The following is a 16,513-nucleotide window of genomic DNA, read 5'->3' on the forward strand; positions in this document are numbered from 1 at the left end:
GTTAAGTGAAAAATTAGCTTAATAACTTGGAAATAGGTTTTCCATATTTTGTATTAACCTACACAGGTTATAATTGACTCCTGTTAACAAAAAATTTATAGACTATTTATTCAATATGTTCGAGGATATAAGTGTATTACCAATTTTGCCTTTAACCGTTTTATGAATTTTACGCAACTTGTATGTCTATTTTGTGTAGAATAAATAAATTTAGATTAATCATGATTTTAAAATTTGAATTTAGAGCCTTCCCGTTTATGGGTTTATATTTAACTTGATTTCATTTGGTTGTTTAATCCACAGCTAATCATTACGAAGATCAAATGCAATTATTACGCAATATTTTGAAAAAGCATTTCCTATTAGTGACTGAGTGACGGTCCAGCGTTGCCAGACGTACGATAATTATCGTACACCGATAAATTTTGGGACGTACGATATTTTCAAAGGCTTAGTATTGAGTACGTTTTTTTTCGATTATTCAGCTCACGCATACGATAATTTTTTTAATTGGCTGGGAACCAGTTGAAACTGTGATTGTTAAACATAAGTTTTAAATCGGTGTTATTAAAATTTTGATTTCACAAATTTAACGTCAGTATTTCACACAAAATTTAAATCTACGGCCAGTTTTCAGGCATACGATAATTTTTTCTGAGATCGATAATTTGAGTTTCAGGAACTGGCAACGCTGCCTATTACACCGTCATTCGCCGAATCATGGATGGCCGAATATTTCGAACTTGCCGGGAGTAGTGGCTCACTCCTGTAATCCCAGGCGTCCGGGAGGCAGAGTTTGTGGAAGTCCGTGTGAGGACGACCACTAATCCCACATCTGGTGGTTGTCATACTTCCGCCACGGGTGTCCCAACCCTATCCCCAAGTATCCCCCGGTTGGCGTGGCCGTAACACATATCTCGCACCTGATTAATCAAGTGGACGAGCGGACTGTATTGTCCCACCCGTCACAATAAAAAAAAATAAAAAATTTCGAACTTTATGAAACAAGTCCAACCTGTTACCTGTACAATTTTAAGACTTTATTTTTTTTTTGCTCCTGTTCCAGTAAGAGCTAGGGCTGGGTAGCCTTCGCAGCTCTGTGTTCACAAGTAAATAAATTAATTGAGAACATTGTCAATCAGAGAGGGGAATCATTGGGACAGATTAAGAGTGTTATACAATTAGAAGGTAGTATAGTTAATATAGTTTTTATCAAAGTACTTTACCAATATAGGCGTCATATTTACGCAAGGAAATGACAAAGGAGGTAATCCTTAGCTTCATATTCATAATATCCTGCAGAAATTAAAAAGAGGCAATTTACAGAAAGTTTACCAGAAGGAGGGTAATGCAGTGAACATAAATATAACGCTGAAAGTTCATTTTTCCAATAATAATTTTATTTTTGTTTTGAATTAAAGAAATGGCATACTCAAATGATGTCACTCCACCCCAGTATCAGGAAGTGTTTGCGGAGCACTCATCTCTTGGAGGCCTTTTGACGGTGCAAGATTTTTTACCAGGAATGCTTAAAGAACCGGGTATTTTCAGTTCTCCAAAATTTGAACCTTTTTCGTAAGCCTTAACTTTCATTACTTTATGTTATAACTATAAATTATTCAATATCATTTTTGTTATTTCAGCGTCCTAGTAATTCGAGCCAACCAATTTCTTGCGCAAAATCCTTATTGGGAAGCTAAAACTTGCGAGAGCATTGAATTTAAATGCAAAGCTGGTGCATTTGTTAATCCAGAACAAATGACTTACCTAGAATATGGAAAGTCTGGAAACACTTATATCAGGGGCCTTAGATTATGGCTTGTTCCTAGAAAAGCAAACCACCATGCTCAACAAATTGGTTACATCAACGTGGTTCCAAGAACTATGAATAATAACACATTGGGATGGCCAGAGTTTGCTAGCTTAGATGATACATTGAAAGAATTTAATCAAAGAACCAGAGAAAATCCAAATGCATTACCTGGTATAGTTTTTTAAATAAATAAAATGGAAGTTCTAAATGAGATTTTGCATCCCCTTTTTATCTAGGTCGAATCGTGACTATCGAGACTCAAGAAATGAAAGCTGATATGATCCAAAACTTTGATCCTGATAAAACATATTGGCATGAAAGAGGAGAGTATTCAACCCACTTTATTGTGGTCATTCGTATTTTCTTTGAACACGTTGATCTTAAATTGGAGAGAGAACGAGAAGAAATTGGCGTAGCCGATTTCAAACCTGCAATGCTGGATGATGGTGGAATATTTGGAAGAGCAAAATATGAACCTTTTTCGAATGTTATTATGGCGGCATCACGTTGGGGTTCAGGACAGCAAATGATTCGATTTTGTAACGCCCAAACCTTTGAAATTAAAGTTAAAACAGGTAAGAAGTAATGAAAAAGATATTGTTAATTGACTTAAACATGATATAAATGTCTTTCTAGGGAATAGAGTGGATACGCAGAGAATGACTTATATGGAACGTGGAGGCACCACCACTTTTTATGTTAGAATTTTACGTATTGGTTACGTAACTCTAACTGGAAACCGTGTGGCTCCTCCGTTAAATTTAAGCTGCAAAAATTTTGTGCCTTATACAATCAAAATAAAAACCATGGGCTGTGACAAATATGAAAGTCTTTCCCAATCTAAACGAAGAATTGAAGAATGGCTTCGGGCTACTGGTAAGGAATACATTGTTTATTTCTTGATTATTTAAAAAATGTTTTTTTCTCAGGAGGTCGAGTTTTGAGCTGCGAAACAGCTGCTATGAGATGGAGGACTGGAGGAGAACGAAAACATGGCCTTGAAACAAGCTATACCTATAATCTAGCAGAAAGGAGTGAATACTGGTTGTACGTTATACGAATCTGGTTAGATGGTTTTTACACGGAACCGCCTGCGGAGGTTTTGAGTCCTCCTCCAACTTTACAACAAGATTCGTGTGTCATGTTGTAAACTGTTGAAAATGTTTTAATGTTTTAAAGTATAATTTAATGTTATAAGATCAGTATTGGAACTTTTAATAATTTAAATATTTATATACAATGGCAATGAGCAAATCTGTTAACTTTTTATAGTACTAATTATTGTTATAATTATATATACAATTATATGGCCAATTTCCAAGGAAAGGTTTTGATAAAAGTATTAAAAATTTCAACCAATAAGTATATTTTTACCCTATAACAAATTGATACCAATACTGATTTTTAACCTATCTTACAGATTACTTCAGTTATGTCAAACAGTCAACATAATAATTAATGAGAAAAGTGCCATTTATCTCTGCTCTTTGAGAAAATCACAATATAATCTGTTAAATTGGAAGCTTAGTTTTTTGGACTTATACTGATCAAATCAGTTCCTATCAACTTCAAATCCAATAAAAACCGTATTTTTATACAAAAAAATCTAAATATTTTGTACTATTAAAAATTTATTATTGGCATAGTCGTAAGTTTATAATTCTTATAAGCGAATAATGTTATTAACGGTTCACGCATTTAATAGACGCTTAAAAAATTATCCTCCCAAGAAATCCCCAAAAAGTAATATTTCCGAGAGTGAGGACCTGCAAGTCATATAATGCTTGTTAAAATAATGGAAATTTATCACCTTTAGGGCAGGGAGCAACAAGCGTTCCCAATGGCGTTCCTTTTAACCAGGTAGCTTTTTTGATATATTAAGGCTTGGCAAAAACACAACGTTCTGTTTACAGGTGAAAAGTTTCCATTATTTCCACAAGTACTTTTTGCCGATTTCCTGGGAGGATGATTTATTTAAGCGCCTGGTTTAAATTTGGCGCGTGATGCTTTGTTTTTTAATCCCATGATAGTGAAATAAAACTGCATTTAGTAGATTTTCCCTGCGTGGTGAATGGGGGTACAGTTTTTTTGGCTTCCCTATGCTTTTCCCACAACTTTAGAAATCGGAGATTGAGATGGGGTAGAAAGGGCAGGCCCATAATATTTCAGTTTCCCTTCATCGGTTTATTTTAATTTACCCTGAAATTTGTGTGGATAAATATTCAAATTTGGTGAGTTAATTTTATTGTTTATTTTTGCCTCACCTTTTGCGTTGTAAATCTACAGTATTTGTCTTACATACAACCCATGTCATTAAATTCTATTATTATGTACCGTTTCTTTTTTTATGTAAATAATCGTTAATTAAAAGTTAAAGCAAAATTTCTTTTGTCATCATCTTACAGCGGTGTTATGTAACGTACTTTCAGAAGTATATAATATACCATACGAGAGAAGTATTCATATCATTAATACTATTATTTTGATTCATGTACCTTCTTTGGCTACCCTTAATTTTTCAAAACACATTTCGGGCTAATTAGCACAAGTTTGCACACTGATTACGGAAAGTGATCAGCATCTCGTGCGAAACCTAATCATGTACAGTGATTTTTCAAAACTAGTACAGTATGATTAATAAATAAGTAAATATCCCTAAGGAGTGTAAATTTTTACATTTCACATCGTTAGCGGAGAAACACATTAGGTAAATTTTAAGCCCCCTACGATTTGGCGGAAAGTAACATTAAACACTTTGTCGAGCCTCCGTGTTTCACTTTAATGACTTCGATGGACACTTCTCGTAAGAGTTTTATTATCAACTTCTGGTAGTATTAATATTCTAGGGGGGGGGGGAGAGAGGCTGTAGCTGTGTCGTAGCGTTGTTTTTTTAGATATTTTTCACAAGTGTGGCGATTTTTTCCGTTTATTTGTAATTACTCTAGGGTGGGTGTTAGTTTTAAGAGGCTAACAGTGTGTTAGATGAAATGGTGTTTGTGAAACTCTCAAGTGAGTCATTTCGTACTTGTATTCCTCTGTCATCTAACAGAAGGATTGGTTCTCTTTCTCTAACTCCTCCAAAAATAAGGGATGTTTTGTTGCTAAATTTACATCACTCTGTTCCTTGATTTTCTTGGACCTAATCCAAGTTTTCTTCCCTCTGGGTCTTGGCATTACACCCTTAGCTTTTGAATCGAGAAAAATCTCTCGTTAAATTAATTTTTTTTTGTATATTCCACCTGTTCTGTTTGTCAACCTTTTCAATGTATAGGTTGATAAAGAGTAATTTTGGCTTTGACAAACAGAAAAATAAACAAATCTTTGATTTTTTTCATAAAACCAAGAGCGAATCACAAACCAAGAATGTATTTATTTCTACTTGGGGAGTGTCACTTGTTTGAGACGATTTTTAACGATACTTCTTATCATCTCATGCTCGAAGAATAATAATAATAATAATAATAATCAGCTAGGCTAATACCAAGAATGTATTTATTTATACTCCGGGAGAATTAATATGTTGAGATTATTTTTAGCGTTTCTCTAATTCCAACCGTTGTGCCCCCCGGTATGCTCCTCCGCTTTAATAAAATCACATAATACTGCAATCTCATTGGTTCTTAAAAATTACGTTTTTCGACGCGATGAACGCTGCTGCGAGGACGCAAAAAATAAGACCGCCTCCTTTCCCCCCCCCCCTTAGCGTGACGGGGTTAGGGGCTCAACGTGTCCGTCGATAGTCTCGACATATTCATTCTCCCTGAGTATAAATAAATACATTCTTGCTAATACCCAAGGCATATAGTGCTTTTCTTTTACGAACCTTGTACCCAAGGCACCACCTAAGTCATCGAGCGACTTTTACAAAAATGCAAATAGCGTGTATCACATTCGTTCTCTAATAATTAACGTCTTTCGACGCAATAGACGCTTCAAGGAAATTGCCGAGAAGTAATAATTCCGAGAGCCAGGACCCGCAAGTTAAAGTTTATATAGTGCTTGTGGAAATAATGGGAACATTTCACCTGTAAACAGAACGTCGTGTTTTTTAATATGTCGAAAAAGCTATATGGTTAAAAGGGAACGCCATGGGGAACGCTTGTTGCTGCCGTAAAGGTGAAACATTTACATTATTTTAACAAGCACTATATAAACAGTACCTTGCAGGTCCTGGCTCTCGGAAATATTACTTCTTGGGAGGATGATTTATTGAAGCGTCTATAAATAATTCAATAAAGCATCTTCAAGGAAATCTTCCTCCATGCCAAGAGCTAGGACCTGCAAGTTACTGTTTATATAGTGCTTGTTAAAATAATGGAAATTTTTCACCTTTACGGCAGCAACTAGCGTTCCCTTTTAACCAGGTACCTTTTTTTGACATATTAAGGTTTGGCAAAAACACGACGTTCGGTTTTCAGGTTGAAATAATGGAAATTTTGTACCTGTACGGTATGCTGCAATCAGTATTTCCTTTTAACCTGGTAACTTTTTTTGACATATTAAGGCTTAGCAAAAACACGACGTAAAGGTGAAAAGTTTCCATTATTTTAACAAGCACCAAAAAAAACAGTAACTTGCAGGTCATGGCTCTTGGATATATTACTTCTTGGCGATTTCCTTGAAGATGTTTTATTGAAGCTCACTCTCGTGGCAGGGAAAAATTCGACCATAATGCCCACGGATAGTCTCAACATAGTCATTAATTTTAAGTCTTAAATACATACATTATCAATAACACAATAAATATGCAAAGCTTGCTTATATTGGTGCAAAATTGTTTTCCTCTTATTCATTTTAGCCTTATAAATTAACATGTCTACCGAAACCAAAACTACGAACGACCGTTTCGAAATCCGAAACGACGAATCAACGACTACTTTCGCACCTCGAGGGACGAAACGACCGCTAACGGAAATGGCGGGAAGTGCAAAAACCCTCGAGGTGGGTGACGACGAGAAACAAGACGATGACGATTGGAATTTCGAAAGAGACGAATTCATCAGAAAAATTAAAGAGGTAGGAACATTTATAATTCAATTTCTTTTCTTCCTGAGCTTCTGCAACCGAAATTATACGTGATATTAAACGTTTTTGTTATTGTCGACCACTACCATAATATTGTTCGATAAGTATGTCTCTTTAGGAAATATTTTACAGTGATATATTCCCGAAATGACGTCATAACAGTGAAAACAATTGCCCTCTAGCGAGGCGCTTTCAAAGCCTATCATGAATGTATTAATTTATATCATAATCTTGGGGCTAGGATGGGCGGTGCCTTTCTGCTCTTTACGTAATCATAAGCCAATCGTGAGACGGGCGTATTCGTTGACTCTATGCGCAACAGTGATAGGCGTGCTCCTCTTATTTTGAGCGATATTGAGCGGCTAAATACCTTTTTGAAATAGCGCAAAACGGAAATGAGAGGAGCGAAAGTTTTACCGCTCAAAGAAGCGAAAATAGAGGAGCGAAAGTTTTATCGCTCAAAATAGTGAAAACAGAGGAGCGAAAATTTTACCTCTTAAAAAGAGTGAAAAGAGAGGAGCGAAAATTTTACCTCTTAAAAAGAGTGAAAAGAGAGGAGCGAAAATTTTACCGCTCAAAAAGAACGAAAAGAGAGGAGCGATAATTTGCCGTCTCAGAAAAGAGAGGAGCTAAACTATATCTGCGCCAACGCGAAAAACGGGGCACAGAATATATTTATAGTTTATTTTTCGAACTAATTTTCGCGTCAAACTTGAAAGTAGATATAATAGAGAGGCTAAGCCACCGCCCGAAAACGTGTAGGGGGAATTTGTAGGATTGTAGATATACCTTTGTGTGTACATACAGGAGGCACCTTCTAAACGTTTTCTGGGAATTTTCTGGTGCGGGCTTAAAGTGTGCCCCGTTTTTCGCGCATGCGCAGACGTTGTTACGCCTATCTTTTCCGATAGAGCGCCATTAGCAAACGATTTTCCTCCAGCGAGGGGACCTTACTATAAAATAAGCTACGCTTGCTGAACTTGTTTTTATGTAGCTCATTCGTCACGAAATACATAGAAGTTCAGACTGTTCAGTTCAGTTTATTCTTAAAAACAGGGTGCCTCGTCGAATTTACTCTTTTGTCCGGGGCTTTTCGTAGTAAAACGTCATCGATACGTTACCCGTGACGCAGCAGTAACATCAAAACAAGAAGGCCAATGTTACTTTATAGAAAGGTCTATTTCTACGAGACCGGAATATCCCTATGCCTGAATTAATCCAAGATTCAGACCTGATAATGCGTCTGTTAAGACGCGAAACTATTTGTCTCTAAACGGTTTTCATTGTTTTAAAAAAATATATATTTTTATTGCGTAATTATAAAGTTGTGACTTTTAACTTAGTGGTTATTTAATGCACTAACCACTAACGAAAGAATATCGTGCTACGTAAGACTCGAGAGTCAGTGGTGACAAAGTTCACTGTAGAGTCTGTTTTGTGAATAGCTGCAGCAGCGCTCTCAGTAAATGTGAAGAATAGGAAGTGTCATACTTATTGAAAATGTTACTACAGATGTCGCCACATGTTTGGTTATCTTCTAAAATATCTCGTATTTTTCCACGTTGAGATGAAAATATTTTGATTATAGAGTTCGTTTAACTTTAAACTAAGAAAAACTTTATTCAATAGATTTTGAAAGTCGTGTCTTAAAACAACTGTTCTATAATTAGTTGTTTTTGTTTGTGACCCTTCTGTTATCTTGTTAACAATCCCAAACTTTGTTTAAAACCATATCGAGGTAGCAATTTTCTAGCCAATTAGTAAAACGAGTTCTCTTCAAGATTATAGTTTCCCAATTAAAGACTTTTTATATACCTGTGCGCGATTGTGAAGTGGTTTTTTTTTTTCAAAATAATTTTACCCCTTGATTAACTATCATGGATAATATGATGCCATTCAAATTTGTGGTTTTCGAAGAGGAGAGCCAGCTTTTGTACCAATTTAACTTCAATGGGCGCGATACGGATGCGAAAAAACCATTTGTTTAGTAACACAATACCACCACCAGATTGATATTAAGGATCGGAGCGTCACCTTTGGCGCAGTGATGCGTTAAATAAGGTTAATGGTTCACCGACGAAACCAGAAAACAAAATGGCGCTACTTTCCACCCTTCGTTTGTTTGTTTTATCAATGAAACTCTCTAAAACACTTTATTTCAAAATTAAAAATCCTTTTTAATTGTAAACCCAGCAGAACCAACCCTTTCGTGTTCCAAATAATTTTAAATTATATTCAATATAAAACGCGTCATAATCTGGAAAATGTAAATCAAAAGTTTGAATTATTTAATTTTTGAGTATATTGCCGAACGTGATAAAAATTTAGATTATTTGAACAAATGAAACTGTAACAAAATCATTTGTCGTTTAGTTTAGTCTATTTCGTTGTTCTTTTCTTTATGACAAACCCCCCTTTTCTGGTTGCGTGGTTTTTTACCTCGACCGTAAGGGGGGCAAGCCGCTAGAGGGTGGAACTCACGTAACCGCTTTCAGGTGGAGCAGACGATTTTTCCCATTCTCTTTCGAGTTTGACTTCGAAGCGGGTAGCTGACTTATCGAGTCGGTCCAAACTTTTAAGTTTCTCTTTAATACACACCGACCAGGAAAGTTTGCAATCGTCAAATCTCGTAGTAAATATGACCCTGAAATCAGTTTGTGTCTAGCCGGCCAGCGAATTCGGACGTTTTCATAATCGGACGCGAAATCGTGTGTCTATTTGTAAAGACATTACCGTTATTTTTGGAAATATTGACGTTGATTTGGTCACGCTCTCTTCATTTTAACCCGGATGCCGTAATCGTAAGTTAATAAGTTTTATTATAGATCTTAGTGTAACGTTTTCGTAACTGTACTATTTTGAGGGGTTTGGGACTGCGTTTTTTTAGGCCTTATAAACGGGTGTACCTCGCAACCTTTTCGTGACAATGCATTTTAGGGTGTTATTCCTACTATTCCACTAACCATAAACCATAACATTCGCAATTGTCAAGATAATGTGTGGCGGTGGAGGTTTTAAAAAATGTGTGTGGTCTAGCGTAAGATTTTATTACCTTGAATCAGAAATCCGTGAAAAGGGGCAAACAATTGTATTTCGATAGTCCCCTGAAAGGGTTAAATTTTGCGTTTGATGCCACTTCCGGTAACGAAATATAAACATTTTATTAATATTTCGAGATCGCTAAGAACTCCGTTTACGGGATACGGGAGTACATGTAAGGGATAAATATACTAAATTCGAAATACGGTTTCTTTTTTAAGGGGGAAAGTCCGTCACGGGACGTTTACCACCTTGCATTCTCATTTTTTAAGCTCGTAAGATTTTCCCCTTAACTAATTGATTATAGAAATTTACTACTACATCGTTTTTTTTTTCGTGTATAACTTTCTTTAAAGGCATAAAGAAAGTTATCTTAATGCGCTGATCCGTTTTTAACCATAAAAGATATATCAAAGCTAATGGGATATTTTTGGATAGACGGGAAACGATGCTATAGGAAGTGTAGTCATGGTCAATTTCCGGCTTTATAGTAAAACAAAGAAATCTAGAAGGGAAAACCAAATTTTCGTCGATATTATTCGCGTAGCCCTAACCGGTAAAATACAAATATTCTTAAATAAAATTAGTTAATTTCTTCCAATATTTAACTTGATTTGCATTTGAAATTTCGTAAATTTAAAACATATTTAAGAATTTTAAATTGAACATATATTACCAAAATGCTTAATTTTTAACTGGCCATATCGGTATTACCGAATCTACGAATTTGAAACTGGTCATATCGGTATTACCGAATCTACGAATTTGAAACTGGTCATATTGGTATTACCGAATCTCCGAATTTGAAACTGGCCTTATCAGTACTGACAAATTTACGTATTTGAAAATGGTCTTATCAGTACTAAAAAATTTCCGAATTTGAAAATGGCCTTATCAGTACTAAAAAATTTCCGAAATTGAAAATGGCCTTATCAATACTAAAAAATCTCAGAATTTTAAACTGGCCATATCGGTATTATCAACACGCCAAAAAACTACTTCCAGAGCGTTGAAAAAAAAATACGTACTTCACACCGTCTCAAAATATCGTGTATTTTAATAATAATAATAATTCGAAAAAATTCGCGCGTTAAAAAAAACTAGTTTTAAATTGATACTTAAAAAGCAATATTAACCCTAATGCGTGATAATCGCAAATGAGATACAAAGAGGTCTTTTGAAGGGCCAGAAACCAGTATGGAACTGACATTAAAAACGATACTAATAACCGTAATCTAGATATAAAAAATAGCTTCGGTATTACTTCTTGACAAGCTAAATGTTAAGGGGGTTCTTTTTCAGCCAGAAAAGAAACTTTAGGCGATGGAAGAGAAGATCCTGGCTACACGTCGCCAAACCTGCTCGAGGTTCCGAGCACCTTATTCCCGCTTTAGCCCATAGACCCAAAGACTCCCCAAAAACTAGGATTTCAAAATATAAGTATTATAGATAAAAAAAAATGTTTTATAGCGTTAAAAGTCTGCGAGACTGGTTCTACCAGATCTTTCGTTTCGCTGGTGAGAAAATGGCCTATAAACAAACCTCCTGTTTTTTTGGGGGGGCTTTTGGATGATGCGTTATTCGAGAATCATTGGCCCTTTCGGCCAAAAGATATTTACGCGATTTAATGTCATTCCTTGTTTCGACGTGAATTTTTTTTTTAAAATCCTGTTGCTGAAGAGGGCATACGCGTGTAATGCGTTGATTGGTTGATAACGAACATAAATTGATTATTTTTTAGAGTAGTAACGGGTATTTATTTCTTAATTGATTTGAAATTACGAAATACCGGTTTGGTTTGCTGTAAATACCGGTGTCATGGACAAATAAGATTTAAATACCGGTAATCCGGTACAATATACAGAAAGGATAGAAATGTCGGTGTGTTAGACGCGAAAGGATTCTGATGCCTTGACGATAATTGATTTAAATTACGGTGTCTTAGATGACAAATGATTCAAATACCATCGTCTTTAGAAGCAAAATGATTCAAACGTCGGTGTTTAAGACGCTAAAAGGATTGAAATGCGTTCGTCTAAGTCGCAAAATGATTCAATCGCCAGTGTCTTAGACTGAAAAGGGATTCAATCGCCAGTGTCTTAGACTGAAAAGGGATTCAATCGCCAGTGTCTTAGACTGAAAAGGGATTCAATCGCCAGTGTCTTAGACTGAAAAGGGATTCAATCGCCAGTGTCTTAGACTGAAAAGGGATTCAATCGCCAGTGTCTTAGACTGAAAAGGGATTCAATCGCCAGTGTCTTAGACTGAAAAGGGATTCAATCGCCAGTGTCTTAGACTGAAAAGGGATTCAATCGCCAGTGTCTTAGACTGAAAAGGGATTCAATCGCCAGTGTCTTAGACTGAAAAGGGATTCAATCGCCAGTGTCTTAGACTGAAAAGGGATTCAATCGCCAGTGTCTTAGACTGAAAAGGGATTCAATCGCCAGTGTCTTAGACTGAAAAGGGATTCAATCGCCAGTGTCTTAGACTGAAAAGGGATTCAATCGCCAGTGTCTTAGACTGAAAAGGGATTCAATCGCCAGTGTCTTAGACTGAAAAGGGATTCAATCGCCAGTGTCTTAGACTGAAAAGGGATTCAATCGCCAGTGTCTTAGACTGAAAAGGGATTCAATCGCCAGTGTCTTAGACTGAAAAGGGATTCAATCGCCAGTGTCTTAGACTGAAAAGGGATTCAATCGCCAGTGTCTTAGACTGAAAAGGGATTCAATCGCCAGTGTCTTAGACTGAAAAGGGATTCAAACGCCAGTGTCTTAGACTGAAAAGGGATTCAAACGCCAGTGTCTTAGACTGAAAAGGGATTCAATCGCCAGTGTCTTAGACTGAAAAGGGATTCAATCGCCAGTGTCTTAGACTGAAAAGGGATTCAATCGCCAGTGTCTTAAGACTGAAAAGGGATTCAATCGCCAGTGTCTTAGACTGAAAAGGGATTCAATCGCCAGTGTCTTAGACTGAAAAGGGATTCAATCGCCAGTGTCTTAGACTGAAAAGGGATTCAATCGCCAGTGTCTTAGACTGAAAAGGGATTCAATCGCCAGTGTCTTAGACTGAAAAGGGATTCAATCGCCAGTGTCTTAGACTGAAAAGGGATTCAATCGCCAGTGTCTTAGACTGAAAAGGGATTCAATCGCCAGTGTCTTAGACTGAAAAGGGATTCAATCGCCAGTGTCTTAGACTGAAAAGGGATTCAATCGCCAGTGTCTTAGACTGAAAAGGGATTCAAACGCCAGTGTCTTAGACTGAAAAGGGATTCAAACGCCAGTGTCTTAGACTGAAAAGGGATTCAAACGCCAGTGTCTTAGACTGAAAAGGGATTCAAACGCCAGTGTCTTAGACTGAAAAGGGATTCAAACGCCAGTGTCTTAGACTGAAAAGGGATTCAAACGCCAGTGTCTTAGACTGAAAAGGGATTCAAATAACTTACACCCAAACTTATTCAAATTTCAGTGTCTTAGAAAAACGTTTGATTTATATGCAGGTTCATTAGATAATATATAGGAGTTTGATACCAATATAGTAGACAAAAAAAATTGAGACTAAATAATTTTTTTGCCTAGTTACTTAGTACAATCTATTCAAATATATTAGATTCATCTAATTAAGTTTTGAAATTCGAATAATGAATAAATGAATAAATACCCCATGCAGCTGCTACGACTGATGATCTTACCTTTTTTAAATCTCTAAGAAATCCGTAAAAATTCCCGCCTTTGATCTTCGTAAGAATAAAAATAATATTAGATAAGAGATAGGAGGGGGTTGTACGATGTCACCGTCGTCGTTGCGGGTAATTCACCCGTTCCGTGACCCGGCTGCGACCCCGAACGCGTGACGTGTTTGCGCTCGTCGATACGTGATAGTTCTCGTTAACTAGTGACACGAATTAGCGTCCCTCTTCCCAAGAACGTAACTCATCAGATTGAAAAAGAACCCTGTCTTAAGTCAAAAAAGCAAGAACTTCGGAAGGGTGCCGTATCACGCACTTCCGCGTCTCGATAACCATCGACATTTCACCCCTTCTCGATTTCTAGTTTTACTAGTTTTTTGCGCTCATATTTTGTCGTTTCTCAGGTACGAAATGTTTTTTCCCCGGTACAATGGTTAATCATCGGGAAACCCGTTAAGTTCGCCGGAAATCTCTTCGGGCGATTCAGTTTCAATGGCGTCAATAATGTGGCCTCCTAGATATTACTATCAGAAGTAAATAATAAAGATACACCGATATATCGGCCAATATCGGCTTCGCTTAAGTCTGTATTAGAAAAGTATTTTCGGAAAACATTTAAAAATAGGGAAATTATCGATGAACTAACTAATGATAATATTGGATTGAAGCTAGATCGGGGTAGGTACGTTTGTTCGAATTTCTATCGCCCGAACGGTGGAACAAATGTTCGAATTTCATTCGTCCGAACCGCCGAAATAACAAATGTTTCAATTGTTCGAATTGGACAACTTGTGTATTTCATTCGTCCGAATCGGTAGCATCACTTGTCCGAATTCTGTCCCTAAATTAGTATTTCTTATTGCTGTTTTTTGTGGGAATTGCGTTTAATGTTATGGATATTTTAGGTTAGGTTAGGTTCACGTTAATGTTACTATTTTCTTATATTAACAATATTTAAAAAAAAACAACCAATTCCTAATGTTCGAAAAAACGGACGAACGATTATTCGAACAAATGAAATTCGCCAGTAAAGTTAACATAAATTGAACGACTAAATCACCAACAAAAGTTGTGATCAATTTTTCGGGCAAATGAAATACGTTTTCGCCTTTTCGAACATACGATCCTGTTTTCCGGCATTCGGACAAATGATCATTCGGACATTTGTACCACCGTTCGGACGAATGAAATTCGAACAAATGTACCCTTATCGCTAGATCATACCCTTTTTTAGACCGGAGGTTACGAGTTTAAACCAATAAAAAACAACGATATTCGATATGTGATAGAAAATATGTATCACGTAAAATGAAAAGAAACATATTCGGATATGCTCCTGCAAACTTTTTTCATGAAAAATTATAATAAAATGATATGACACTGTACTGAACAGTCTTTTTCAATGACTTTATCATATACACTACTGTTATGATAGATAACTTTGTTAATATCGGACGATATATCTTCCAATATTACAGCTGATACATCTGCCGATATTATCGGCTGTACCCATATCGGTGCATCCCTAGTAAATAACATCTATCTTACTGCGGAAGTATCCAGCTAAGTCGTAAAAATTAAACATACCAATCGGCGTAAAAAAGGTGCTCACTAGTTTTGAATATCAGACTTATATAATATAACGTATTAGAGAAGGATCAAGTTAGGACGCGGAAATAAATTGTACCTTTGCAGGTTCCAATAGTAGCGATTTTGCCGCGTCAAAACTTCAAATATATAGTTTTTTTTTCGCATTGAGATGAAAATATTTGGACTATAAAGTTCGATTAACTTTAAACTTAGGAAAACCACGCAAAATATTTTATTTTCCCATGTTAAATCCACTCGAGAAAGGTAAAATTTAAGTTGTCAAAAACATTTTCGGTTAGCGTGTTTAAAGGTTAGCTGCGTTCTCCTTGTGATTGTTGTTCAAAGATGGTCATGGGCGACATAAATTCGTTAGCATTGAAACGAGCTCAGTAAATGCACTAACGAGGAGACTACCCGAGGTGATTATCACCGATTATGTTGAAACTAGGTGGGTATGTGGACCTTATGGTAACATAAAATTTCACCAAGGGAAAAATTTCAACGGGCATTAGTTTTGCCATGGCAACCGAAAATGTTTTTGACAACACAGTATGTATATTTTTCCATTGAAAATAACAATGATCAATTTTTACATATTTTGTTCAAATTGACCAAAATTCATCAAAATATCATAAAATTCATTTCATTTGTCAATTTTGATCTATTTTATTTTGGTTTTGAAATTTTAAATTATTTTGAAATTTTTCACAGGGGGGTGGTGGTACCCTTAGAAGTGCTCAGATTCCCATGTTATTTTCAATGGGAAAATATACATACTGTGTTGTCAAAAACATTTTCGGTTGCCATGGCAAAAATAATTCCCATTGCAATTTTTCCCTTGGTGAAATTTCATGTTACCATAAGGTCTACATACCCACCTAGTTTCAACAAAATCACCACCTCGGGTAGTCTCCTCGTAAGAATGACAATTAGGTTTGTTTTGTATGTTTGGTTTAAGCTCTTTCACCGTTGTTTGTTTTTCATGAAAATTCCTTCCCTGCAAATATAACAACCCTCTGACCTCAAAGCTAACCCCTTCGCAATGCCTGAAGAGAAAAGCAACGTTATTGTTGTCTTACAGCTTGGAACCTGTCTCGTAACTTTGGTTAAAAAACCAATAAACATTTCAACCATAATATAGAATTTATCCCAAAATCGACCGCGAAATTGGGGTTTTTATTTAATTTACTCTTCTGGTAAGGAACCAGTATATGTATACCTATTTGACCCTCGCTCTAGACTCGTTTCCTGGTACGAGACATTGGCAAGCAATGACGACGCGCTCGCGTGTGACCCTTCACCGGTAGTTTTCCCTTAAATCAAGCGCGGTCCTTGTCTAAACGCGCTTCTACTTCTAACTA

General features: G+C 36.3%; 2 protein-coding genes across 6 annotated transcripts in view; both read left to right on the top strand.

Annotated features, from left to right (window-relative positions):
• Nucleotides 1-781: 781 nt before the first annotated feature.
• Nucleotides 782-3,367, top strand: LOC149948401 (uncharacterized). Of its 4 annotated transcripts, none has more exons than XM_090173400.1 (7): nt 782-1,188; nt 1,253-1,345; nt 1,422-1,575; nt 1,644-1,984; nt 2,050-2,388; nt 2,450-2,689; nt 2,743-3,366. In XM_090173400.1, exons 3-7 carry the CDS (start codon nt 1,424-1,426, stop codon nt 2,961-2,963), a joined length of 1,293 nt encoding a protein of 430 aa, XP_090029526.1. In that variant the 5' UTR covers nt 782-1,188; nt 1,253-1,345; nt 1,422-1,423; the 3' UTR covers nt 2,964-3,366. The 4 variants fall into 4 exon arrangements, with proteins under 4 accessions (XP_090029526.1, XP_090029525.1, XP_090029527.1 ...); XM_090173399.1 differs by having other exon boundaries at nt 782-1,109; nt 1,235-1,345; XM_090173401.1 differs by having other exon boundaries at nt 782-1,267; nt 2,743-3,367.
• Nucleotides 3,368-3,900: 533 nt separating this feature from the next.
• LOC149948402 (uncharacterized) overlaps nt 3,901-16,513 on the top strand; it is a 64,242-nt gene continuing 51,629 nt past the window's right edge. For both annotated transcript variants that reach the window (XM_090173409.1, XM_090173410.1), the window contains exons 1-2: nt 3,901-4,044; nt 6,612-6,829. In XM_090173409.1, the coding sequence (XP_090029535.1) occupies nt 6,626-6,829 (204 nt within the window). In that variant the 5' untranslated portion in view covers nt 3,901-4,044; nt 6,612-6,625. The remainder of the gene's footprint in view (nt 4,045-6,611; nt 6,830-16,513) is intronic.

Source organism: Leiobunum rupestre, chromosome 4 (assembly GCF_980474605.1).
Source record: "Leiobunum rupestre chromosome 4, qqLeiRupe1.1.hap1, whole genome shotgun sequence".
In the NCBI taxonomy this organism is placed as follows: domain Eukaryota; kingdom Metazoa; phylum Arthropoda; class Arachnida; order Opiliones; family Sclerosomatidae; genus Leiobunum; species Leiobunum rupestre.

What these genes read in the sequence shown, in the direction of transcription:
- LOC149948401 (XM_090173401.1), top strand. Translation starts at nt 1,424, where the DNA reads ATGGCATACTCAAATGATGTCACTCCACCCCAGTATCAGGAAGTGTTT. An exon ending in CCAAAATTTGAACCTTTTTC is followed by an intron (nt 1,576 to 1,643) that starts GTAAGCCTTAAC and finishes TTGTTATTTCAG; the next exon opens with CGTCCTAGTAATTCGAGCCA. An exon ending in AGAATGGCTTCGGGCTACTG is followed by an intron (nt 2,690 to 2,742) that starts GTAAGGAATACA and finishes TTTTTTTCTCAG; the next exon opens with GAGGTCGAGTTTTGAGCTGC.